This window comes from Tamandua tetradactyla, chromosome 25 (genome assembly GCF_023851605.1).
Source record: "Tamandua tetradactyla isolate mTamTet1 chromosome 25, mTamTet1.pri, whole genome shotgun sequence".
Lineage (NCBI taxonomy): Eukaryota > Metazoa > Chordata > Mammalia > Pilosa > Myrmecophagidae > Tamandua > Tamandua tetradactyla.
The window spans coordinates 36,632,037-36,652,535 of NC_135351.1; the positions used below are offsets into that span (position 1 = coordinate 36,632,037).

A 20,499-nucleotide genomic window follows, 5' to 3' on the forward strand; every position below is an offset into this window, starting at 1 on the left:
TTAACTTCATGCTACTTTTTTTCCCTTTCTGCATCCAAAAAACCCAACTGGACTCTTCCATTCTCTGACAATACTTACCTCTGTCTTAATCATCTGGTCTTTCTTTGCCCATACCCTCTGTTTTCAAATGAAGTCTCAAGGAGAAAACTCTTGAATGAAGACCATTTTCACCAAAAAATACTGAATTCCTAGCTCCCAGTGATTTTAAACTTCTAATAGCCTCTGATTAGCTCGGCAGAGATGAGATCCACTGGGCCTTCTGGAAAGCACTCTAACCTCTGTCAAGCACGTAGGCTAATAAGCCAGCGGCCCTCGACCTCTGGGTGTGGAGACAGGGTTGCGGATTCACCTGACTGTCCTGTGTCTTATATGGCAAGCCCAGGGTGCAGGGCCTGGGTCCCCCACCTAGAGTGACTCGGTAGATCATGGGGAGGGCCCAGGGATCTGCATTTTGAAACCTCACAGAGGTGGTGGTGTAAAAAGGGATCCACAAATCCTGGGAAACTCCCCCCCACAAAAGGGTGAGACTGACTGATTCCCCTCCCAGGACGCTGAGCTGGACCTAGTGGCTGGCTCTCCTGACCAGGCCAGGGCAGAGCGCGGCGTGTGACCGTGGAGATGAGGTCACAAAGTCACCATGCTTCCTCCTCATCCTCTTGCCGGATCAATTACTCCCTCTGGGAGACCCGCATGGCTGGCAGACAGTGAGGACGTGGTGCGACCCTCGGAGGGGCCCCTGGGGTGAGCGAGCCATCTCCCAGAGCCCAGCTTCCCTGGACCCCGAGGTGACGGCAGCCCCGGGGACAGCTGGCTGGCCACATTATAACAGGTCCTGAGCCCGAACTGCCCAGCAGAGTTGTCCCCAAATTCCTGACTCGCAAAACTCAAAACAATAAATGCTTGTTCTTGAAGGACACTAAGCTTTGGGGTAATTTGTTACACAGCAAAAATAACTAATATGACAGGCGATGCTGCTGCTGGGGCTCTGAGCAGCACATTTTGTGAAACACTGAACTCAAGCCAATAAAAGGACTCAGAAACCATGTGAATAAACATGCCGTGGCCCCCCAAATAGGCGTATGAGTCCACTGCCTTTACACGTAAGAAAATTATACCATAAGTCCCAAAATTAGCCTCACAGTTAAATTTCCAAGTCCTCAATAAGAAAAAAGTGCCAAGTAGCAGTGTAGGAGAGAGCATGCAAACGCGCCGCGCAAACCCACCCCAGCCCTGTCCGGTTGATTCTCACCCAGGGCAGCTTCTGGTCCCACTGGCGTCCCCTCTTCAACGGTGACTTCTTCTACTTTCACTAAAGGTGCTCTGCCTTTGAGCGAGGGCTCACTGGCCACCTTCTCAGGCTCCTCCAGGTTTTTCTTTTCTGGCTCCCCTCTGGCTTCTCTCTTGATGGGGCGGATGTTGCCCGGCGATGGGGGCCAGCCCCGAGCAGGGGCGGCTCTAACCGAGCCGGGAGTCGGGGAGGACGCTGGTCTGGGTGTACCGGGCAGGTGAGGAAAGGACTTGGATGGCAGCCTGGGCAGAGACAAGCAACGTGTGGAGAAGAGGACAGCTGACCCTTCCCGCTCCCCTCTTTTCTATACACAGTCTCAGAACACTTAGGGAAAATTTATAGGAAAAATGTGTGAATTTGTCTTTTAGGTGGTAAATGCAGGACTAGGTTCACGTTAGAGGCCCTTCCACTTTTCTTTTCCCCCTCCTTTGCCCAAGTCAAAGTTAAGCAGCCCAGGGAGAGCAGTTTCCTCCCAGAGTGCAGAGGCGTCTGTCCCTCCCCAGCCCAGGATGGGCTGCCTGCCCTGCACTGCACTTACCAAAGCCGGGAGGAGCCTGGGGATCTTGCTTTGGGATTAGATGGAGACAGAACCCTTCTGAGGCCCGAGGTGAGGTGGAAGGGGACATTGTCTCTCTCTCTCTTGTAACCCTGAGTTCAGAGAAACACAACAATTAGATCTTTCTATGAGTGAAGCCAATGCATTCACAATTCCCAGGGCTGCAATCCATCTAATGCCTGCTGGAAAGTTTCTAAACTTTGTCAGATAAACCCAGTCCAGCCCAACAAAAAACTCTTGCTAGCTTAAAATGGAATATTATAATTGAACTAACACAATGCCAATATTAAAAATAAGTTTTTGGTTGTGTGACCTGCAGTTACATTTGTTAAAAAAATAAAAATTGCGTTTATACAGGTAGAAAAGATCTATACTGCACATCTAAAACTGCCTGGAGTAAAATCTCTCCTGGTCTACCTCACACATATATCAAAATAATTGGTTACTTCAAGGTTTTACTCTTTCCTTTCAATCACAACACACATTTATTTTTTTCTTTCTTTAGGATTTTTTCCCCCCATCCCTGGGATAAGCCATACCTGTCTCTCCTTCCCTTTTAAAAAATTTACATGTGTGCTGTATCAGATGTTAATTCCCTTTTTCTTCATATTGATGATATAGAAACAGATCCTCCCTCACAGTGTTCTCTTCCCTTGATGAAAAAGCCAGGTTTAAGGTGAGGAGTTTTACCTATTTTTGCTCTTTTTTACCTAGGGTCCAACTGAAATCTGAGGGTGCCCAAAACACCAGCACTCCCTCGCCTGCCCATGAGGGACACAGCCAGACAGAGGGCCTGGCATACTCCCCAGGGTGAAACAGGCAACGGAGAACCCAGAGAAGGGGTCTGACATTCTAAAACCAATCAAGAAAAGAGAATATACGGGGCAAAAGAGACTCACTCCAAGAACCTGAAACCTTCCACCCTCACTCCTTTAACATATGGGATGGGGATGCCAAACTGCTGAGGCACCTCTGTGCACCCCCCCCCCCCACTCCCAATCAGCCCTCCAGGTGGTGGGCTGTGGGAAACCAGAGCCTGGGGCGGGGGGCGGGGAGGCTGTCGTGCAGCCTCAGGGCAAACAGGCTCTTGCGTGCCTTTTTTTTCCCTCCTTTCCTGCCCTGCTCCAGCACCCCCTCCTCCACTCCTGCTCTCCTCTTTTGTCATCCTCAGAGTCCCTTTCAATTGCTTCCATTTCCCTTAGGAGCATCCTTGTTGAGGGACTGGGTTGCAGGTGGGGAGACTGTCTAAGGGTCATGAATACTCAGTGTTTTCCTGGATTTTCTAAATGGTACAAAGGAGAAGGGGGCAGGAACGAGCTTTAGGGTGCCAGCTGCACGACGGCCCCTGGCCTGCGAGGGCAGGAGGTGGGCCGCAGAGGACAGTGGCACACATGGGCAGTAGCAGCCGCGCCTAGCTGTGGGGCCTCGCTGGCAAGTGCCCAGGTGGCAGTTACATTTCTAGCAGTTTAGTCCCCAGGGAAGGCCTGGGCAAAGCACCTCAAGTGCCATTTTCACCCTCGCAAACCAGTTTCATTTGGTTGCAATCAGATGCAGGGGAGATCTGGATGGGAAAATAAATCAGGAAGGACAATTCGTGATGTGAGGGTTTCAGGGAATAACTTCATCATCCGGGCCTTGATAAGACAGGGGTCAGAGAATGAACCTACATATACGGTATACAAACCCTCAGAGAGTTGCCTTTTTATTAAAGCATCATTGAGACAATTTTTTTTCTCCCAAAGCTGCCTTCCCTTTAATCACCGAGGAGCAGGGGGAGCAGGGGGAGCAGGGGAGAAGTAGGTTAGAGAATTGCTCCATAACTGAGAAAACTGCCTTAGTTTTCAATGTCGTCAGTTTTCTAGACTCTACTCTTATACTGTATTCCTTTGATGTGGCTTTTCACATTTGTAAGAACCACGTTTCAGGTGGGTGGTCTTTTTTTTATATTTTATTTTTTTAATAACCTTAAATTTCCTTTCATTAGTCTTGGTGCCCAAACACCCACTTGGGACTACAGAGGTGAAGATGCTCCTGACCCCATCCTGACCTGTACACACAGCCCGTGGTCTATGCATCCATCCATCTCTCCCTTCACCGCTTCCCACGCGCCTGGGGCTGGGGCTGGGGCTGGGGAAACACACACAGCAACCTGCCTATGTCAGTGAGCCGGACTGCCTCCTGCAGCTCACCCAACCTCGGACAGGGGCAAAGCCACCCACTGCCATGGGGGAGGCAGATAACGCAAGACGGTCTCAGGTCTTGGAGGGGTCCTGTACTCAAAACCAAGCACCACCTGCCAGCAAGAGGATGACTATAGTTTTCCAACTAGAGGTAAGATTTAGAATAAATAATATCCCCCAGGGAGATGACACACTGACGGGTACTGCACGGCAGTGCTGACCAACAGAAACTTCTATTGGTCAGGAAAGTTCCCATGTATTCCAATGTGGTGGCCATTAGCCACATGGAACTATTTGAAGTTAGGGCTAAATTATTTATAAGTAAAGAAAATGAAACATTCAGCTCCTTCATCTCACTAAACATATTTCAAGTGCTCAATTGGGGCCATTTGAACTTGAATCTAAATTAATTTAAAAATCAGTTTGTTGTTTAAAAAGTTGAAAAAGTGTTCAGACATTGAATAGAGATATGAATGAAGCTGATCCAGATAGGGCTAAGGTATATCAGAACACAGGGTAAAGGATGATATCATCCATATTTTAAACCTTCAACTTCTGTGTGAGACTAAAGGAAGAGATGTTTACTTGGTGCAAATTTATATTGTGGGTAATGCATTTCCTAATTTAAGTTGCATAGCTGGTGAAGTGGAACCCCGTGAATATGTGAACTCTTGACTAGGGCATGAGATTTTGTTGGTTTGTCCAGGTTAGTGTGATGCCCTGATGAGTCCCAGAGTCATCTGGACAGTGAATGAAGAAGTATTTGCAAAGCCCCCTTGGGGGAATGGGACAGCGGGGGACCTATTCAACTTCCCCATTTGTAGAATTTCTGATATTCTCTCAAGCAGTGGGGACAACCAAATAAATAGGCAAAGCCCTTGATCTTGGGGTTCATCCCTGTGAAACTTATTCCTGCAAAGGACAGGCTAAGCCTACTTAAAAATTAGGCCTGAGAGTCACCTCCAGAGAACCTCTTCTGTTGCTCAGATGTAGCTGCTCTCTATAAGCCAACATAGCAGGTGAACTCATCGCCCACTCCCTCACCCCCTCAAACATGGGACATGGCTACCAGGGGTATAAATCTCCCTGGCAATATGGGATAGAAATCCCGCAATGAGATGGGGCCCGACATCAAGGGATTGAGAAAACTTTCTTGACCAAAAAGGGGAAGAGAGAAATAAAACAAAATAAAGTATCAGTGGATAAGAAATTTCAAGCAGTGTCAAGACGTTATCCTGGAGGTTATTCTTATGCATTATATAGATATCCCCTTTTTAGTTTATGGTGTATTGAACTGCCTAGAGGGAAGTACCTGAAACTGTAGAGTTGTGTTCCACTAGCCTTGTTTCTTGAAGATGACTGTGTAATGATATAACTTTTACGTGAGTATGATTGTGAAAACCTGTGTCTGATGCTCCTTTTATCCAGGGTATGGACAGATGAATAAAAAATATGGATACAAAATAAACAAATAATGGGGGGACAAAATAAATTGGGTAGATGGAAACACTAGTGGTCAATGAGAGGGAGGGGTAAGAGGTATGGTATGTACGAGTTTTTTCTTTTCTATTTCTTTTGCTGGAATAATGTAAATGTTAAAACAATATGATCACGGTGATGAATACACAACTACGCAATGATATTGTGAGCCATTAATTGTACCCCATATATGGAACGTTTGTATGCTAACAGTGTTTGTATGTCTGCATGCTAAATCTTATCCACAAAAAAATAATCAGTTTGTTAGTCTCATTTTGAGAGCGCAGTAGCCATGTGAGGCTAACTGCCACTGAATTGGATGCATAGTGCCAGAGTATAAATGACCCCTGGACTCACTTTCAGGCAGTAGGTATCTGGCTAAGTATTTAGGTATAAAGAGGTGAAAAGAAGGATAATAAACCAATCAAGGAAAGAGGAAGGCAGAAGAAAAGAAAATGTGGGAGGAAAGTGGAAGCTTGGATCATGTGATGACAAATCTGTCCCATTTAATCCGTTGCCCAAGGGCTGGCCTCATCTTGCCATCGTGGAGCGCTAACTTTCGTTTTTATTCAACAAGAAATTTTACTTTGGTAAATTTTTCCCTCCCCAGTTAGTATCTAGTGTCTGGGGCTAAAGCCATCCTTGCTTTTTGGCCACAGCTGGGATCTCTGAGGTACCAAGACGCTAATAAATTAAAACTCTGCAGACATCAAAGGAAATTTCACCTTTGCCTCAAGGGACTGGAGGTGTGACTCAATCAGGAATTACAGACTGATTCCTGAAAGCCTGAAGGGGCTTGGAAGAAAATTGCCTGTAGGCAAAATCATCACATTTTTACAACCCCTGAATTATCCTCAAAGGTCTATGTGAAATCCTTTTAAGTACCCATCAGTTTTATAAATCTCAATAGCACTGGGAAGTCAAGATTTAAAAATATTGTCCCAGTCTTTCATTAAATCGTTCACACCACTGTCATGGGAGAGAGGCTGTGAGAGCTGAGCTGGTGGACGGGCCAGTTCTTTAAAATGGAAGTACAATGTCTTCAGATTACAGAACAATTTAGTATCTTTCAACAGATACAAAATAATCAGAGTTTAAAACAAAGAAGCAAGCTCCCATGAGACATCCAGTTGAATCATGACATTTACAGCATGGTGAAAATTCAAGTTAGCCACCTTACCAGTTGTAACAGGTACAAATTATATTCTTAGCTTAGCAGAATTTCAGTTTATAACACAGCCCCAACGGCCTTTCAAGAATTAACTGCTTAGCAAACAACAAGTGTTTTCAAAATACTTTTTCACTGTACTTAAGCTCTGGGCCCACGGGGATTGGCTTAGTAGGTAAATGTTCTTGAACTTGCTGTTTAGTGACCCCCCACTTAGGGTTCAGCCAGCTTCTCAACATGGCTGGAATCAAAGTGCCGAGTCAGCAGTCAGGCCCCTTTCTCTGTCAAAGGCCCTCTGGTTCTCTTAATCTCAAAAACAAAAGTTCCTGGCGCTGCAATTTTTTCCTGCGAAGGTGCCCCAGGAGAGTTGGGCACTCACACATGCTTGCATAAACAGCAAACAGTCCTTTTCAGTCCTAACGTCCGGAGGGATCCAAAGCCGCCCTGTGGAGAGAGGTGCAGGGACCCGGGACCCCCCAGCCTGACGCAGGTGTGGACAGCACTCTCCTCCCACGCTCATGCCCCGCCTCGGCGTCCACTCTGTGTGCTGACGGCACCTGCCCCCAGGTGCGCCGGGCCGCTCCCACTGCCACTCACCGCTGTGCCAGGGACCGTCCTCCTGCGCGCAGAGCCCTCGGGGGCCGTCACAGAGAGTCGGGGTCGCTCCATGGGGTTTCTAGAGGGTGCAGCTTTGTAGGGCATGATGCTGATGGGGCTGCAGGATGCTGAACGAGGACAAATGGGGATGACTAGGGTGCAGGTGATTGTTTTACACGCAAGTGCGCCAGAGGGGCAGGTGGAGGAAAGCGAAAGGCAGGTTCAGGAAGAGGAGCAAAGCAGAAACAGAGAGAAAAGCAGGAGAAGCTGTTATTACCTAAAGGCCCCCAGAACCATCACACTCAACTCTCCTTCCGCTCCTGCGGGTTACGCAGCGTCCACAAGGAAGGCATGTTCAGAGCTGTAATGCATTATTTATATCAATAATACATTTAACCTTAGAATACAAATTAAAGGTATAGATGGAATCCAGTAATAATGGAGCACTGACAAGGGCCTTATGTTCCTATAACATGATGGTTCTGGTAAAATGCTGCATTAATGATATGATACTTTTATATAAGGACTGGTTTATAATCAGATTTTCCCTAATTAGCTTTCAGATGGAGCCGAAGGTGGAAAGCGAGGAAGTGAGCAAGCAAGCAAGCAAGATATACTAAAACTATTTAGGGAGTAAAGTTCAATGGCCAGTGGAGAAAAAAATGCAACTGAATTTCTAAAAATGTTAAATGACCTAAAAATGTTAAATGACCAAGTCTTAGCAGCTGGTAAGAGTTGTTACAAGGATAACATAATTTTCAGGAAAAAAAAACAAAAAAAACCAAAACCTGCAAATGTTTCAGGTACTTAAAGGCAAATCAAATGCGTGCTTCTGGATCTTCCCAAATGCCAAGGCATTTGATGGTTCGTAAGAAGCAGCATTAGAACATATGGGGAGCATAACTGTTTACAACAGTGAAGAGAACGTAAGAATGTTAGAAATGCAAAAATAAGGTTGAATCATGAATAGCTTTTGCATTCTTAATCTAGGTGAAATAATTTCTTAATCAAATGTTTAAATATGCATAGCTTCTGGACCACCCACCTTCAAAGAAACACAGAGACTAATCAAGTTATTCTGAGCAACAGTGTTTCTAAAGGCATTCAGATAACACTGCATAGGTATCAAAAGTGAGGGCACTAAGGTTCCAAGGTTCAGGTTAAAATCTCATCCAAAAACCTTGTTTTCTAAGCAAACAATAAGACAAACATGACTACTGAGGAGAATCCTACGTATTTGGATTTGGGCCACGTTACAAAGTGATTTTACCCAATTCTACGCATTGTAGCAACCCTTCAAGGAGACCCTTATGCCAGCTGAATGTAACAGTATTAGCAAATTTAATACATTTATTTAACAAATAAATTAATAAAGGATTAACTCCCAAGTTCACAGGGCAAACCTGTGGTGATCTAATATCAGAATTACAGAAGCTTAAAATATTTAATTGTTCTTTTGGTTTACTCCAAGGATGGGCAGCATGTCAGACGCCACCTCTATTACCATGCTCTCTTTCCTACCTGCCTCCCAGGACCTTGTCACTGAACGGTCAGACAACGACGAGAATTGGCAGCTGCGCTCTGTTTTCCCATCATCTGCAAGCAGAGTCCTATTTCCTCGGTATAAGCCTCACTGTGCTTTCTTGCAGTTCTCTTTACAAGAATGTCTGCATCTTACTTGGGAATTGATATAAAGCTTTTCTTTTATCTTAATGGTGAGGGAGGGCTCTTTTGTGGGGTGAGAAAGGAGAACAGTCACAGGGGAAATGACTGGAAAATTATCTCAAGTGCCACCACAAAGCATCTGCATTCCCCAGGCAAGGAGCAAGTTCGCTCATGCAAAAACCTTTCACGTCAGTAAGGGGCGCATGGGGCCTGGCACCCCGGCACTGGGCACGGGAGCGGGATTAATACCCAGACAGCACACATGGGCCAGTGCGCGGCCAGGGCTCACTCAGCGCGCGACAGGCCTGCTCTGAGGTCTTCAGTCTGACGCTGAGAAAGGAACGGAGCCCAGAAATACGATGTCTTCTTCCACTCGTGGAAAAAGCAAATTCAAGAGGTATCTGTGGTGCAGCTCCTGAGATACGTCTCACCTAGGTCAGTCTCATCACGCCTCCTTGTTTATCTTTTATTCTAGTGCCAAAGTCATACTAAACATGGGCGAAAACAGCCTCAGAAAAATCCTCACGTTTAATTGTTCAGTGATCACTTTCTTGATGTTTATAAATAGTTATTTATAAATACAAACCATTTATAAACTATACTTTATAAACATTATAAAGTCCTCCTAAGGGTGCTGAGTTTCATGGAATTCATTGCTGCTCTGAACAGCAACTCCTACTCGAACTCTGAAACCTTTAAATCAACTATTCTAATAAATCTGCCCACCTGAAGAAATAGTAAGAGCAAGACAGAGTTATTATTTCTTTTCCCAGGAGTCCCCCTCCACCCCAAAGTTTATAGTTTAATTAAACATGGAAACTTATTCATGGAAATTCTTTGAGATGGACTTTTACAACATCTGTCTTTCCTCCTACTCTTGGGAGCAAGTCCATGAATGAAGTGCCCTCATTCAAGATGTTTTATATGAACAGCAGGTGCAGGAGAAAGATGATGCAGTTTGGGTGGCTGGAGTATGGCTTAGAGTATAACAGAAAAATAGCATAATGGAATAGTACTACGCACAGGTTCTATTCTAAGCCTTTTACATGTATTAACTAATTTAATCCTGAGCTCTAATAAACACATGCATTTTAAGCGCCCTGCAAAAATGGAAAGGGGAAAGTCAACCGGAAGGAGGGGTAGCAGATGAGAGGTGTGAGACTCCAATTTCCAACCCAAGATGGCTCTGACTGGATGCTTGGGGGGTCCGCCATCACGAACAGCCCCTGAGGGAAGGATGGCTGTTTCCACCTGCTCATATAACCCAAGCTCCAGGTGGAGGTCACTCTCTTGTCAATGGCAACTGGGATTCAGATGAATTCAAGGGACAACACTAAAATGGGGAGACGAGAAAGAAAAACCAAGGGGAACAGATAATAAAAGGGGAGTAGACGGAAAAATAAAAGTGACGGAAAAAGTGTTTCTGACAAGGGTGCTGGATGAGATGCTCACATACACAATTCCACATGGGCATGTTTTAAAAACCAAGAGTTTTGGTCCTTTAAGCATAGTCTGTACCAATGCAATAGTAACCACAGCCCAGGGAACGCATTAAAAAAACTGGCACCTCAGAGACGTGCACTGGCTCACAGTAACACGAGTTAGAGAAATGTTCGAGCTGTGCAAAGGATAACGGGGAGCTGTGGAGCGCGGAGAGCCAGTGAGCACATGAAAAGCACCTTGACTGGGCACGTCAGTGAGGAAGGGGGGAAGGAAGGCGGGCAGGTAGAATGGGGGGAAAATGAGGAAATGGTGTTGGGAAAGACTAGAGGAAGAGTGAAAGAATTAGCAAGAATTAGTGATGACAGAAACAGGAAGGAAAGACGATTTTCTAGCTACAAGGCAGTCCTTCAGCACAAAACAACATACAACATGGAGATTCAGAAGTAAGATGGCCGTCAATTACATACAGCCTACGAAAGGGGACTGAAAAGCAATTTTGCAGGTTCTTCTATTAGCTGACCATGAAAACATTCTTGACTTGTATTAAAGTAGCAAATTTGTGGGCATGAAAAATAAACTATTTTTAACTAAGCCATATTTTCCCTTGTAGAAAAGCCTCAGATGCTGTAAGGGACAGCTCCAAGGACAGGAGGGTTACTTTATGGAAAGCACGGAACCCTGTGGCCCCGACCGCTGACCACACAATTGTACACAAGGCATTACCCGGGGCAAGTGCGCTCAGGACCTCGACGGCTGCCTTTCCAGGAGGCTCTAGTCTAAGTTACTTGGTTTCTGTGTCTTGGTGATGCAGATACCCCACTTGTTATTACGAGAATGAGAGTTAAAGCTCACGGGGCACCCCAAACCACCAGGAATGATTTACAAACATGGTTGATGAACCTGCCTGCAGAGGCAAAGTGCTTTTAAAAGGGACTTTAGGGGCGGGCACTGTCCCAACTGCCAAGGATGAAGGCTGGCGGGCGGTCACACAGATATTCCGACTGCCCGGAGATATTCGGGAAACCTGAATTGGCTCACTACGGGAGAGATGCCACCAAAACCCTGGAATGTACCCATCTTTCCAACTAGATGCAGGCTGTAGGAGAACTTATTAAATTAACCTGCTCATTGAGGCAGTGTTTTGCATTTTAAACAAGTAGAAGAGTTGTAGCTAATTATGATATCTAGTACTTGGCAGGTTTTACATATTTGCAAAGCCCCACAACTCTTGGTGCCCTGGAAGGGTACTGCTCCTCAGTTCCATATAAAAGGCTAGCCCAGAGCACAAGAGGCTAGTCCAGGGCCAGTAAGAAACCATATGCTTAAGTACTAGTCTTGTGCTTTGACTTTATTCCCAAGGCCATCACTATTATTCAGCATGAAGTTATTTCAATCTCTGGTCATGTGCTTCGATGCAGGTGCAGAAAGAAAGGCAGGGAAGGGATGCTTTTTCTTTTTCTGGAAACGTTGTGAAGGGGCAGAAGCACCTGAAGCCATCGGATCTCAGGGAGGTGCAGGCTTTGTTTGCCCGGCATCTGGTGTCCAGACTTGGAAAAGGAAACAACACCAGAGGCCTGAAACCAACGACACCAACAGACACCTCTCCAGAGCCGTTCCACCCGGAGCCGAGAGGCACGTGTCAGGAAAAACCCAAAGCGTGACTGGATGAAGGCTGGCTGCTGAGCAATGCCTCGAAAGGGGGTTGTTGCCTCCCCAGGGAAGTCCCGCGGTGGCATTTTACCTGCATCTGCAGACAGGGCGGCTGTGCTTTTGCTTCTGGCCAGGAACGAGTGCGTGGGCGTCAGGAGCCTGTTAACGACGCTGCTCTCCCAGGGGCTGAGTTGCAGGCGGCGAGCTAGACGTCACCACAAACGAGATGTTAGAGGCATCCTTCCCAGGGGCCAGGGGGAGCAGAGCACCCCCATCGCATGTCCACGTGTGGGGCTGGCCAGAGACCAGGCCCTCCCGGGAGGGTGGGCAGCTGGCCGAGGCTCAGGGCCCCAGGAACCCTGCCACTCCTTATGCTGTTTTCTTGGAGATGTCAGGTTTGTAGCTGGCTCTAAGGTAGCTTTAAGACCCACAATTTGCTGGCCGCCCTCCTCTGGTGTCGCACAAGCCTGGCATAGATCTTGCTGACCCCAGGTCACACCTATCTGAAGGATACCCCGCAGTGGCGAGGGAGCACAGACTTTGGACAAAGGGCTTGAATATTAACAGTAACAGAGGCTTGGGCAAGTTAATGAAGGCAGGGTTTATCTAAAAGATAGGCTGGGTCCCCAATAAATTATGTCTGATCTCCAATTACGGGAAAAATTAGTTATAACACTTGGAGAGAGCCCTCAAGAGAAGTTCTGTATGGGATTTCCTTTCTGACTTATACAGCAAGCTGAGATTCTGACAGCTCGCTGCTTGGCAACTGCATAAAAATTCTGGCTGAGAAGCCAAAAGGCTAAGGCTGAAGCAAGATCAAATTAAACAGAAAAGCCAGAATCTAATATAAACATAATTCTGGAAATCACTAGTAGGTACTTGAAGAATTGAAAAAAACAAATTTAAAACTATGCAACAAAGTATGGTCCTAAATTATATCATGGCTTGGCAGGATCACTGGGAGGAAATGCACAGCAATTATAAATTAATCACTTTGCTTATATCAAGGGTTTCCAGTGACGGCCTTTGACAACATAGATGAGGCTATCTAAATATCAAGTGAGACTCTTACAATATCCTACAACTATTATTAAAGTGATTATACATGTCTATTTTAGAATACACACTCATATGTTCATATGTTAAAGGAATAGCATTTAGAGTCAAGGAAATTAGTTTTAGTTAATAAAAAGCTATAAAACGCTAAGTTCTATTATTGAAAATATTTGCTCCTACTTGGAAGGAAGCACTAACTTCCAATACTTGAGTTTATTTAAAAAGAGTGGTTACTTCGATCAAGGTTCTGGTGAATTTAAGCACTAAAGATTCATTAGCTTTTCCATTTTTTTAGGAGACTTTTTAGGGATAAATTAAAACATTTCATATTTAGACTTTAATAAAAAGATCTGTTCTAGAAACTGCTATAACAATTATACAGTTAGTAGATCACATCATGGGGTAAGTGCTATTATAAACTATAGCATGCCAGCCTGTGTGTGTGTGTGTGTGTGTGTGTGTGTGTGTGTGTGTGTGTGTGTGTGTGTGTGTGTGTGTGTAGCAGCAACAGAACTCACTGAGCCTAAAATTAGAATACATTCACAGAATGAAAACATCCAGTGAGTAGGGTTAGTTGAGAATCTTCCACAGAAGTCGATTTTCAGTAGAAGAGGAAGAGAAGGAGAAAGAGATGAGTGTTTCCTTCTCTCGCACTCTGTAGGGTGGATGTGGTCGAGAACTTTAGAGAGAGGCTGTCATTGCACAGACAAGGTTCTCTTTTGTCCTCCATTAAGAAGTTCTGTGACTTTACTTGTAAAGTGGGCCATCAGGCATCAACCAAAGATTCTGCTTCCAATGAAAATCTTTAAAGACCCACTTTTAACCTGTGTTTAAAATAAATCCAAAGAGATTCCTTGTACAAATCTGGCCATGGGGACGGTTTTCCCATGCCTGTACTCAGTAAACGCGCCTACCAGACAGAGCCCAGCCCCTGGCCACGCCTCTTCCAGACCAAAGCCTGGGCTGTTCCTTCATTTCCCCTCACCCTCTAGTCCTGTTTGCTGATTAATCAATTCAATCTCATTAAGATAGAATGTGCATCAGTGGCATTCAATTTTTTCCTTACGTTTCTTTTTGTCTTCCTGGAATAAGGGGCACTTACTCCAAACATAAACATATTCTGGGGAAGAGCTCAATATTTTTAAGAACCACTAAAGCTGTACAGATGCACTCCAGCTGTGTCAGCCTGGATGGTATCGGAGACTTAATTTAATACTGTTTTTAAGGTCTGTGCTGTAGGGCTGAAAAACCCTAAACAATTAGGTAAATGATATATGAATCTCTAGATAGGTTTGTCTATAGAGACCTCCTAATTTAATAATGTGAGAAGAATGCTTTCTAATTAGATAACAAAGCACAGCTAACTTGTAAAAATAGATAGCAGCAAAGAAAATTAACGAAGTTACTTAAATTTATAATTGGGGAAGTTCAAATTCAGAAGAATTTCTATTTTTAACTTTAAAACAATTTTCAAAAAAAGCTTCTTGGACCCCTCTATGAACTGAATCTTTCCTCCAGTGTAAATTTATTAGACTTTATAACTGGTTCACAGTTCTTGTGATAGCGGGGCAGAAAAGCAGAATTTCCACATCCAGTGTGCCCCCTTGGTGCCCTATCAGTCCAGCTTATGTGCAATTTCCTAGGCCTGTGCTGTGACTGAAAGGGCAGCTTCCTGACCCCAGCTCTGAACTGGTCACTGGACTCTCCATAACCCTGGTGTCGAACTCCAGTTCTAACTTCCCCCGAAGGAGCCAAGCCCAGGAACAACAGCCACCGAGGAAGGCTCTGAAGACGTGTCTTAGCAACAACAGGGGCGACAGCTGGGGATTCTGTCCTGTCCCTCTTCTGCTACAACGGCCTGGAGGACGTTAGGTCAGGCCCGGCGGGAGCAGGTGATCCAGCCAACAGATCCCGCCTGCTTCTAGGAGCCCATCATCGTCACAATATCCAATCAGACGCCACCCCGCAGCGCGCACAGAATCCCTTTTCATTTCCCCTCTACATGGACAATCTGGCACGGCCACTGTACAGAAGGGTGGGCACGAAATGGTCCACTCCCTCCTCCCGTACCCCAAGTTCAGCTATGGGACCGCAGCAGGCAGTAAGCAAGGTTTAACGGCAAAACTCTAATTGCAGTTTGTCTCACTCCCTGGTTCGCAAAAGTAGGACATTAAAGTGCTGAACAGGGTTCAATTCTGAAGAAAAGATGAATAAACAACTGAAAGATAACAGTCACGTGCTATATTTCACATTATATTAAGGGAGTGGGTTTGAAATAAGAACGATTTATAGAAAGGCATTTTAATTCATAATTCTTTTCTCTAACATATGAAAGTCCTCCTAACTTGATAACATAACTAGTGTTGATTTTGAAGAAATGATTTAGGCAAATTAGATTTTTTAAAAAATCTAATTTTTTAAAGGCAAGACTAGAATAGTAAGTTGTTCAAACATTTAGTGCTTTAAGAGATTAGTTATAAAATAACATTAACACACACAATATTGTACATTACAATGACACTATAAAAACTTCGATACAATATAAAATATACCATACACATACACACATACAAACATGCACACATTACATACTTTTTCTTTTTGCACGGGCAGGCACCAGGAATAGAACCTGGGTCTCTGGCACGGTGGGCAAGAACTCTGCCTGCTGAGTCACCATGGCCCGCCCAATTACATACTTTTTAAAGACTATAAATACTGAAACTTTCCCAATTGGTTTCTTAATCCAGTACACTTAAGGTAACCACAACTTGTTACTTTTAAAGAGTATCTGTTTGATATTGCACAATAATTCTTCGGTTTCTTATTTAAAATTGTCTTAGGTATATGTTAAACAAGTAGCTTATCTTAAAAGCTTAGTTTTTCCTTCTATGAAATATAAGAATGTAAAACAACACTTTCACTTTGTAAATAAAGTCAACATTCATGTACTGTAAATCCATGGAATGAATAAAACTCAAACTTCAAATAAATTGTTAACTGGCAGACTGTGATTGTTAAACTTGTCAGGAGGCTGTAATGATGAATAATAATGACAACATCCTTGAAGTTAGGTCAAATCCCTTAACAGCAAATGAATGGACACCAAAAACCAGTCACACACAAGAAATGCAGTTAGAAATGGGCGGGTAAATGAGAAATAAATTGGCAAAATGAAATCTACCAACATGAATTGTTTAGAATGTTTTTTTTTTTTTAAGAAAGTCAAAGCCTGGAATTCCCAAAGTACAGATGAAAAGCCTGTGGACTGTGTGCTGGAAGTCAAATAAATGTTCACGACAAAGATTATTTGCATTTTGGTGGATAAGTGGGCGATTTCTGGAGCTGTAAAATTTACTAAAAACTTGAGAGAAGCACCGCTTCCATCACCGCTAAATGCAATCACTCAGCCAAGTTCTAAAATGAGAAACGTTCTTGTCGCAAGGAAAATGCTGCTCAGCCGTTTACTGCTTTTTTACTCTGAAGCTTTTTTCTTCCTATTTAAGAAACGTAGGGAAAGCAACTTCAGATGCTTATTTTTATCTGTAAACATCCAGAAAAAAAAAGCATTAAGTGAAGGACAGAACACTTTTTTATTTTCCCTTTGGACTGTACCTCTATCTGGAGAATTTAGTAAAGTCGCAGATGAAGAGGAGAGCCGCTTGCTAATGACGGGATCGACATGTTTCGAAAGGTTCATGGTAGAAACTGAGCGCCTGTCTGGATCTAAAACAAACGGAGACACTGCTGATTGACAGCCAGCATGCAGCACTGCAATCTCCTAGGTTCACTGATGAGAAGACAAATGAGGGTCGGAGGCTTTCGGCTCTGGAACTAGATCTTTGATAACAGCACAGATTTCTAGGTGGACACTCGAAAGGTGACTTAAAAGTTTGAAAAAAAAAAATTCAATTTTTTTTTTTTTTAATTGGGCAAAGCAAATACTTGGTTCACCAGTCTGTCAGCCAGGGAAATTCAAGAGTATTATTAGAGTGCAACAAAAGGATGATGACAAAAGGATGGCCAGGTAAGGCTACTAAGTTTCTGGAAGCAGATTGTGCAGCAAAGGGAGGGTGGTGAGCCCTCTGTGACTTTCCACCTGGGGTGGTAAGGATGCTGATAAAACAATGCATACACTAGGAGAACAACCAAAGTGGGGTCTGTATATTCTGATACTTTTTTGCCTGCAGAGTCATTTTACCCTGGAGGCAAACCTTCCATCAACATCTGACATTCAAATCTTTTCACAGAACTCACTTTTATGGCTGAAGCACTTTTATTTAAAAACAAAATATCCTTGACTCACACTGATAATGAATTAAGGCTGTAAGGGCAGTGCCAACATGAAGACAAGACACAGGGTAAGATGTCCAAAGCAACACCTTGAAGATGAAATGTGAGGCACAGAGGACCCAGAAGGAGAAGGAAATTGATCTCTAGGTAATGGGATAGCAGTACAGATCCTGATGCTGCTTTGGTTGAGGAAAACCATGTCCACCTGCAGATCCATTCTCAGGCAGATTTGTAACACATTACCCTAAAAAAACATTTAGTGACTACTTCAAAGTAAGTGCAAAAGAGCTAGACTAGGTTTTTTCATCTCCCAAAATGGTGATGAATAATAAAACATCCAAATCTGCCACAAATGGATAGAATTAGGAAGGTTTATCATGTACGAATTATATTATTTAATAAATAATATGATTTTGACTTACACTTTTTTTTCTGAAGAAAACAAATCCAAAACAGGATTTATGAAGAATTAATTTTAAAAGTACCGAGAGTTTCAGATGCACCAGCTATTGGATAAGGCAATGACTTGAATCTGAACAAATTTTAGGATCTGTCTCTTGGTCAGCAAACCTTGAATGTCCACACTGAGCCAAGCACTGCTGTGAAGCAATGGGTATTCAAAATGAGTAAGGCCAGTTCCTGCTCTCAAGACCTCACAGATAATTTTTTGGCCTTTGACAACTTTGATAAATTCCAATTATTTTCAGACAAACTTCTCTGTTCTGGCAGAACTTTCTTTTCATTCTCTCCCCTTATAAAAAGCTCACAAATACCCAACACCAGCTTCTCTTGCTCTAAGTGGCAATAACAGGGATCATGCATTAAACTTTGTGTATAGACACAGAGAATTAAGGTGAAGCAGCTTTCTATTCCTTCAAACGTGTGTGAAAACCTGTAAAACACATATCTACGAGATCTGTAAAAACAGGATGCCAAGTAAAAGAAAAAAACATTTGAAAATATATACCTTGACAGCTTTACTGCATGGAAAACTATCTCTAGAATGAAATGCCACATGTAAATGATCCTTATGATCACAGATTTGGTATGTGCCTCATCAAATACAAGTGTGTCATGAACAGCCAAGAAAAAAAAAGGTGCTTTCAAATTTGGTTCACTCTCATAGGAATGGAAGTTGTGGTGATATGCATTCATGTTTCAAAAAAAATAGCAGGGTCATAAAAGATATACTCAATGTTAGGAATAAAAAAGAATAGCACAAACAAACAAAACCCATAGTTAATCAGATCAAAGCTAAGAGCGGTAACATCTATATTGATTGGAGGGGAAATAACCAAATTGGATATATTTTGAGCCCAGGTAATTTATTAACTTTTTTTTTTAAAGGCTTTATCCAAGATAATAAAGAGAAAGTAAGTGTGGCATAGTGCAGTTATTTATTTCAACACCTTTAAGTCACCTGTATCACACTGTCACGCCTAAGAAACTTGCCCCAGGTACCAGATCTAGGTCCATGCACCAGGACCCCACACACGCCGGGGTGGCTGGGCACGTGGTGCACTGGCCCCAGCCCGAGGTGCTAGCTGGAGGTCAGGCAGCCAGCAATCACAGGGACGTCTGTCAGGTTTTCTAGCACCACCAAAAGTGGTGAAGGGTGGTCCAGGCCTGCTAAATTGAGAAAGGTGAATGATGATTCAACAAAACCACCTGGGGACAGAATGCAACACAATGATTCTTCAAAATAAATTTTAAAAAAATTATTAGATTCACACAAACGAAAAAGAACTGATATACTATGTACAATTCAAGGTGTATTGAATTTACAGTACAAAAATCAAGCCTTTCCCTAAGTCCGAATTTCAGTATGATTTTAAGTCCATTCAAGAAGGAAATAGGTCCAATATCTCCTACTAATTTCTAGCTTGCAGAGTTGTAGCGTGCAATATACGTTAACTACAGAAGACATAAAATCCTATTGCTAATAAATTAATTTCCATCAATCAATACTACTGTGATTCTTTCAGAGAAAATGATAAACATGGTTAACTTATTCCATAATCCTGAAACCCCGTGTGCTAATGAATTATGTCAAATAACGTAAAGTTGAAACTAGCCTGTTGATTTGGAGACATGGCCTGGATTTTTCTCTTTTGAAAGGAATTTTTGTGACAAATGAGAAAAGCAGCCTTGCTTCCATGGAAGAGAGAACCTTATCTTCTCACTTCCATCACCCTCTTATCCTCTACCACTGGGAGCAGACATTTAATTGCAGCTTAGTTATTTCAGCAGGATTTCTGTTTTGCAAAAACAGACTTAGAAAAGGAAGCCGCTGCATTTGTCCTGCCCAGGGAAAACACGTGGCCCGTGAGCGGGGCGCTGCCTGTTACCTGTGACGTGGAAGCTGGGATTCCCGTGGAGAGGGCCCCCCCACGACCACCGGCTCTGCTTCGGCTTCGGCTTCTGGCCCCTTTCCATCGTACGCCGGACAACGGCTTCATGGCGTTCCTTAGAAGGAAGCGAGGAGCTGACATCAGATTCTGCTGTGGTTTTCTACAGGCTGTTGGGAGCTTCCATGGCATTAGGCCGAGTGGACTTGGGTTGTACTTAAGCTTTGGCCCTATTACTATTTCCTCACCTCCCTGGACCTCCAACACCTTATCATTCAAGTGGGAATAAGATCAACCTGGCAGGGTCATAGGCCCCTCCTGGTAGGGAGCTGGCCTACAGCAGGCACTCACATATGGTCCTTATTATAGCGCTGGGGGTAGTGACGCTTTGTGAGCTCGTGCACCTGCAGAAGGGTGCTAGGCCGGGGCTGGCGTCTCACACCGACCCCTGGGGTGGCTCATTTGTAAACAGGAGCTCCCAAGATGTCATAACTGAAGTAAAGCCAAACTGAACGGGGCAGCCCTTCACGCCGTGTGACGGGGGCCCAATCGGCAGAGGAAACGTGGACTGGTTTCCGGACGTCCAGCCGCCCACACTGCGGGACGATGAGCTCCCGCTGCTCAAGTCACTCGTCCCGGTGCTGTCACAGCAGCCCGAGGCCAGGGCCCAGGACAGCCGCAGCTCGGCCAGAGGCTGAGAAGCGAAGGCCGGGACTTAAGAGACGGAATTCGGATTCTGAGGATGTGGCAGTCCTGGCCCGGGACGTCGGCAGGTGTAG

General features: G+C 44.2%; 1 protein-coding gene across 1 annotated transcript in view; it reads right to left on the bottom strand.

The window, feature by feature from the left end:
* MAP7 (microtubule associated protein 7) overlaps positions 1-20,499 on the bottom strand; it is a 197,776-nt gene that overhangs the window by 20,368 nt on the left and 156,909 nt on the right. Inside the window, exons 5-10 of the mRNA XM_077144112.1 lie at positions 19,721-19,838; positions 16,695-16,805; positions 12,118-12,231; positions 7,269-7,396; positions 1,827-1,936; positions 1,250-1,530 (exon numbers count right to left, since the gene is read on the bottom strand). Of these exons, the coding sequence (XP_077000227.1) occupies positions 1,250-1,530; positions 1,827-1,936; positions 7,269-7,396; positions 12,118-12,231; positions 16,695-16,805; positions 19,721-19,838 (862 nt within the window). The remainder of the gene's footprint in view (positions 1-1,249; positions 1,531-1,826; positions 1,937-7,268; positions 7,397-12,117; positions 12,232-16,694; positions 16,806-19,720; positions 19,839-20,499) is intronic.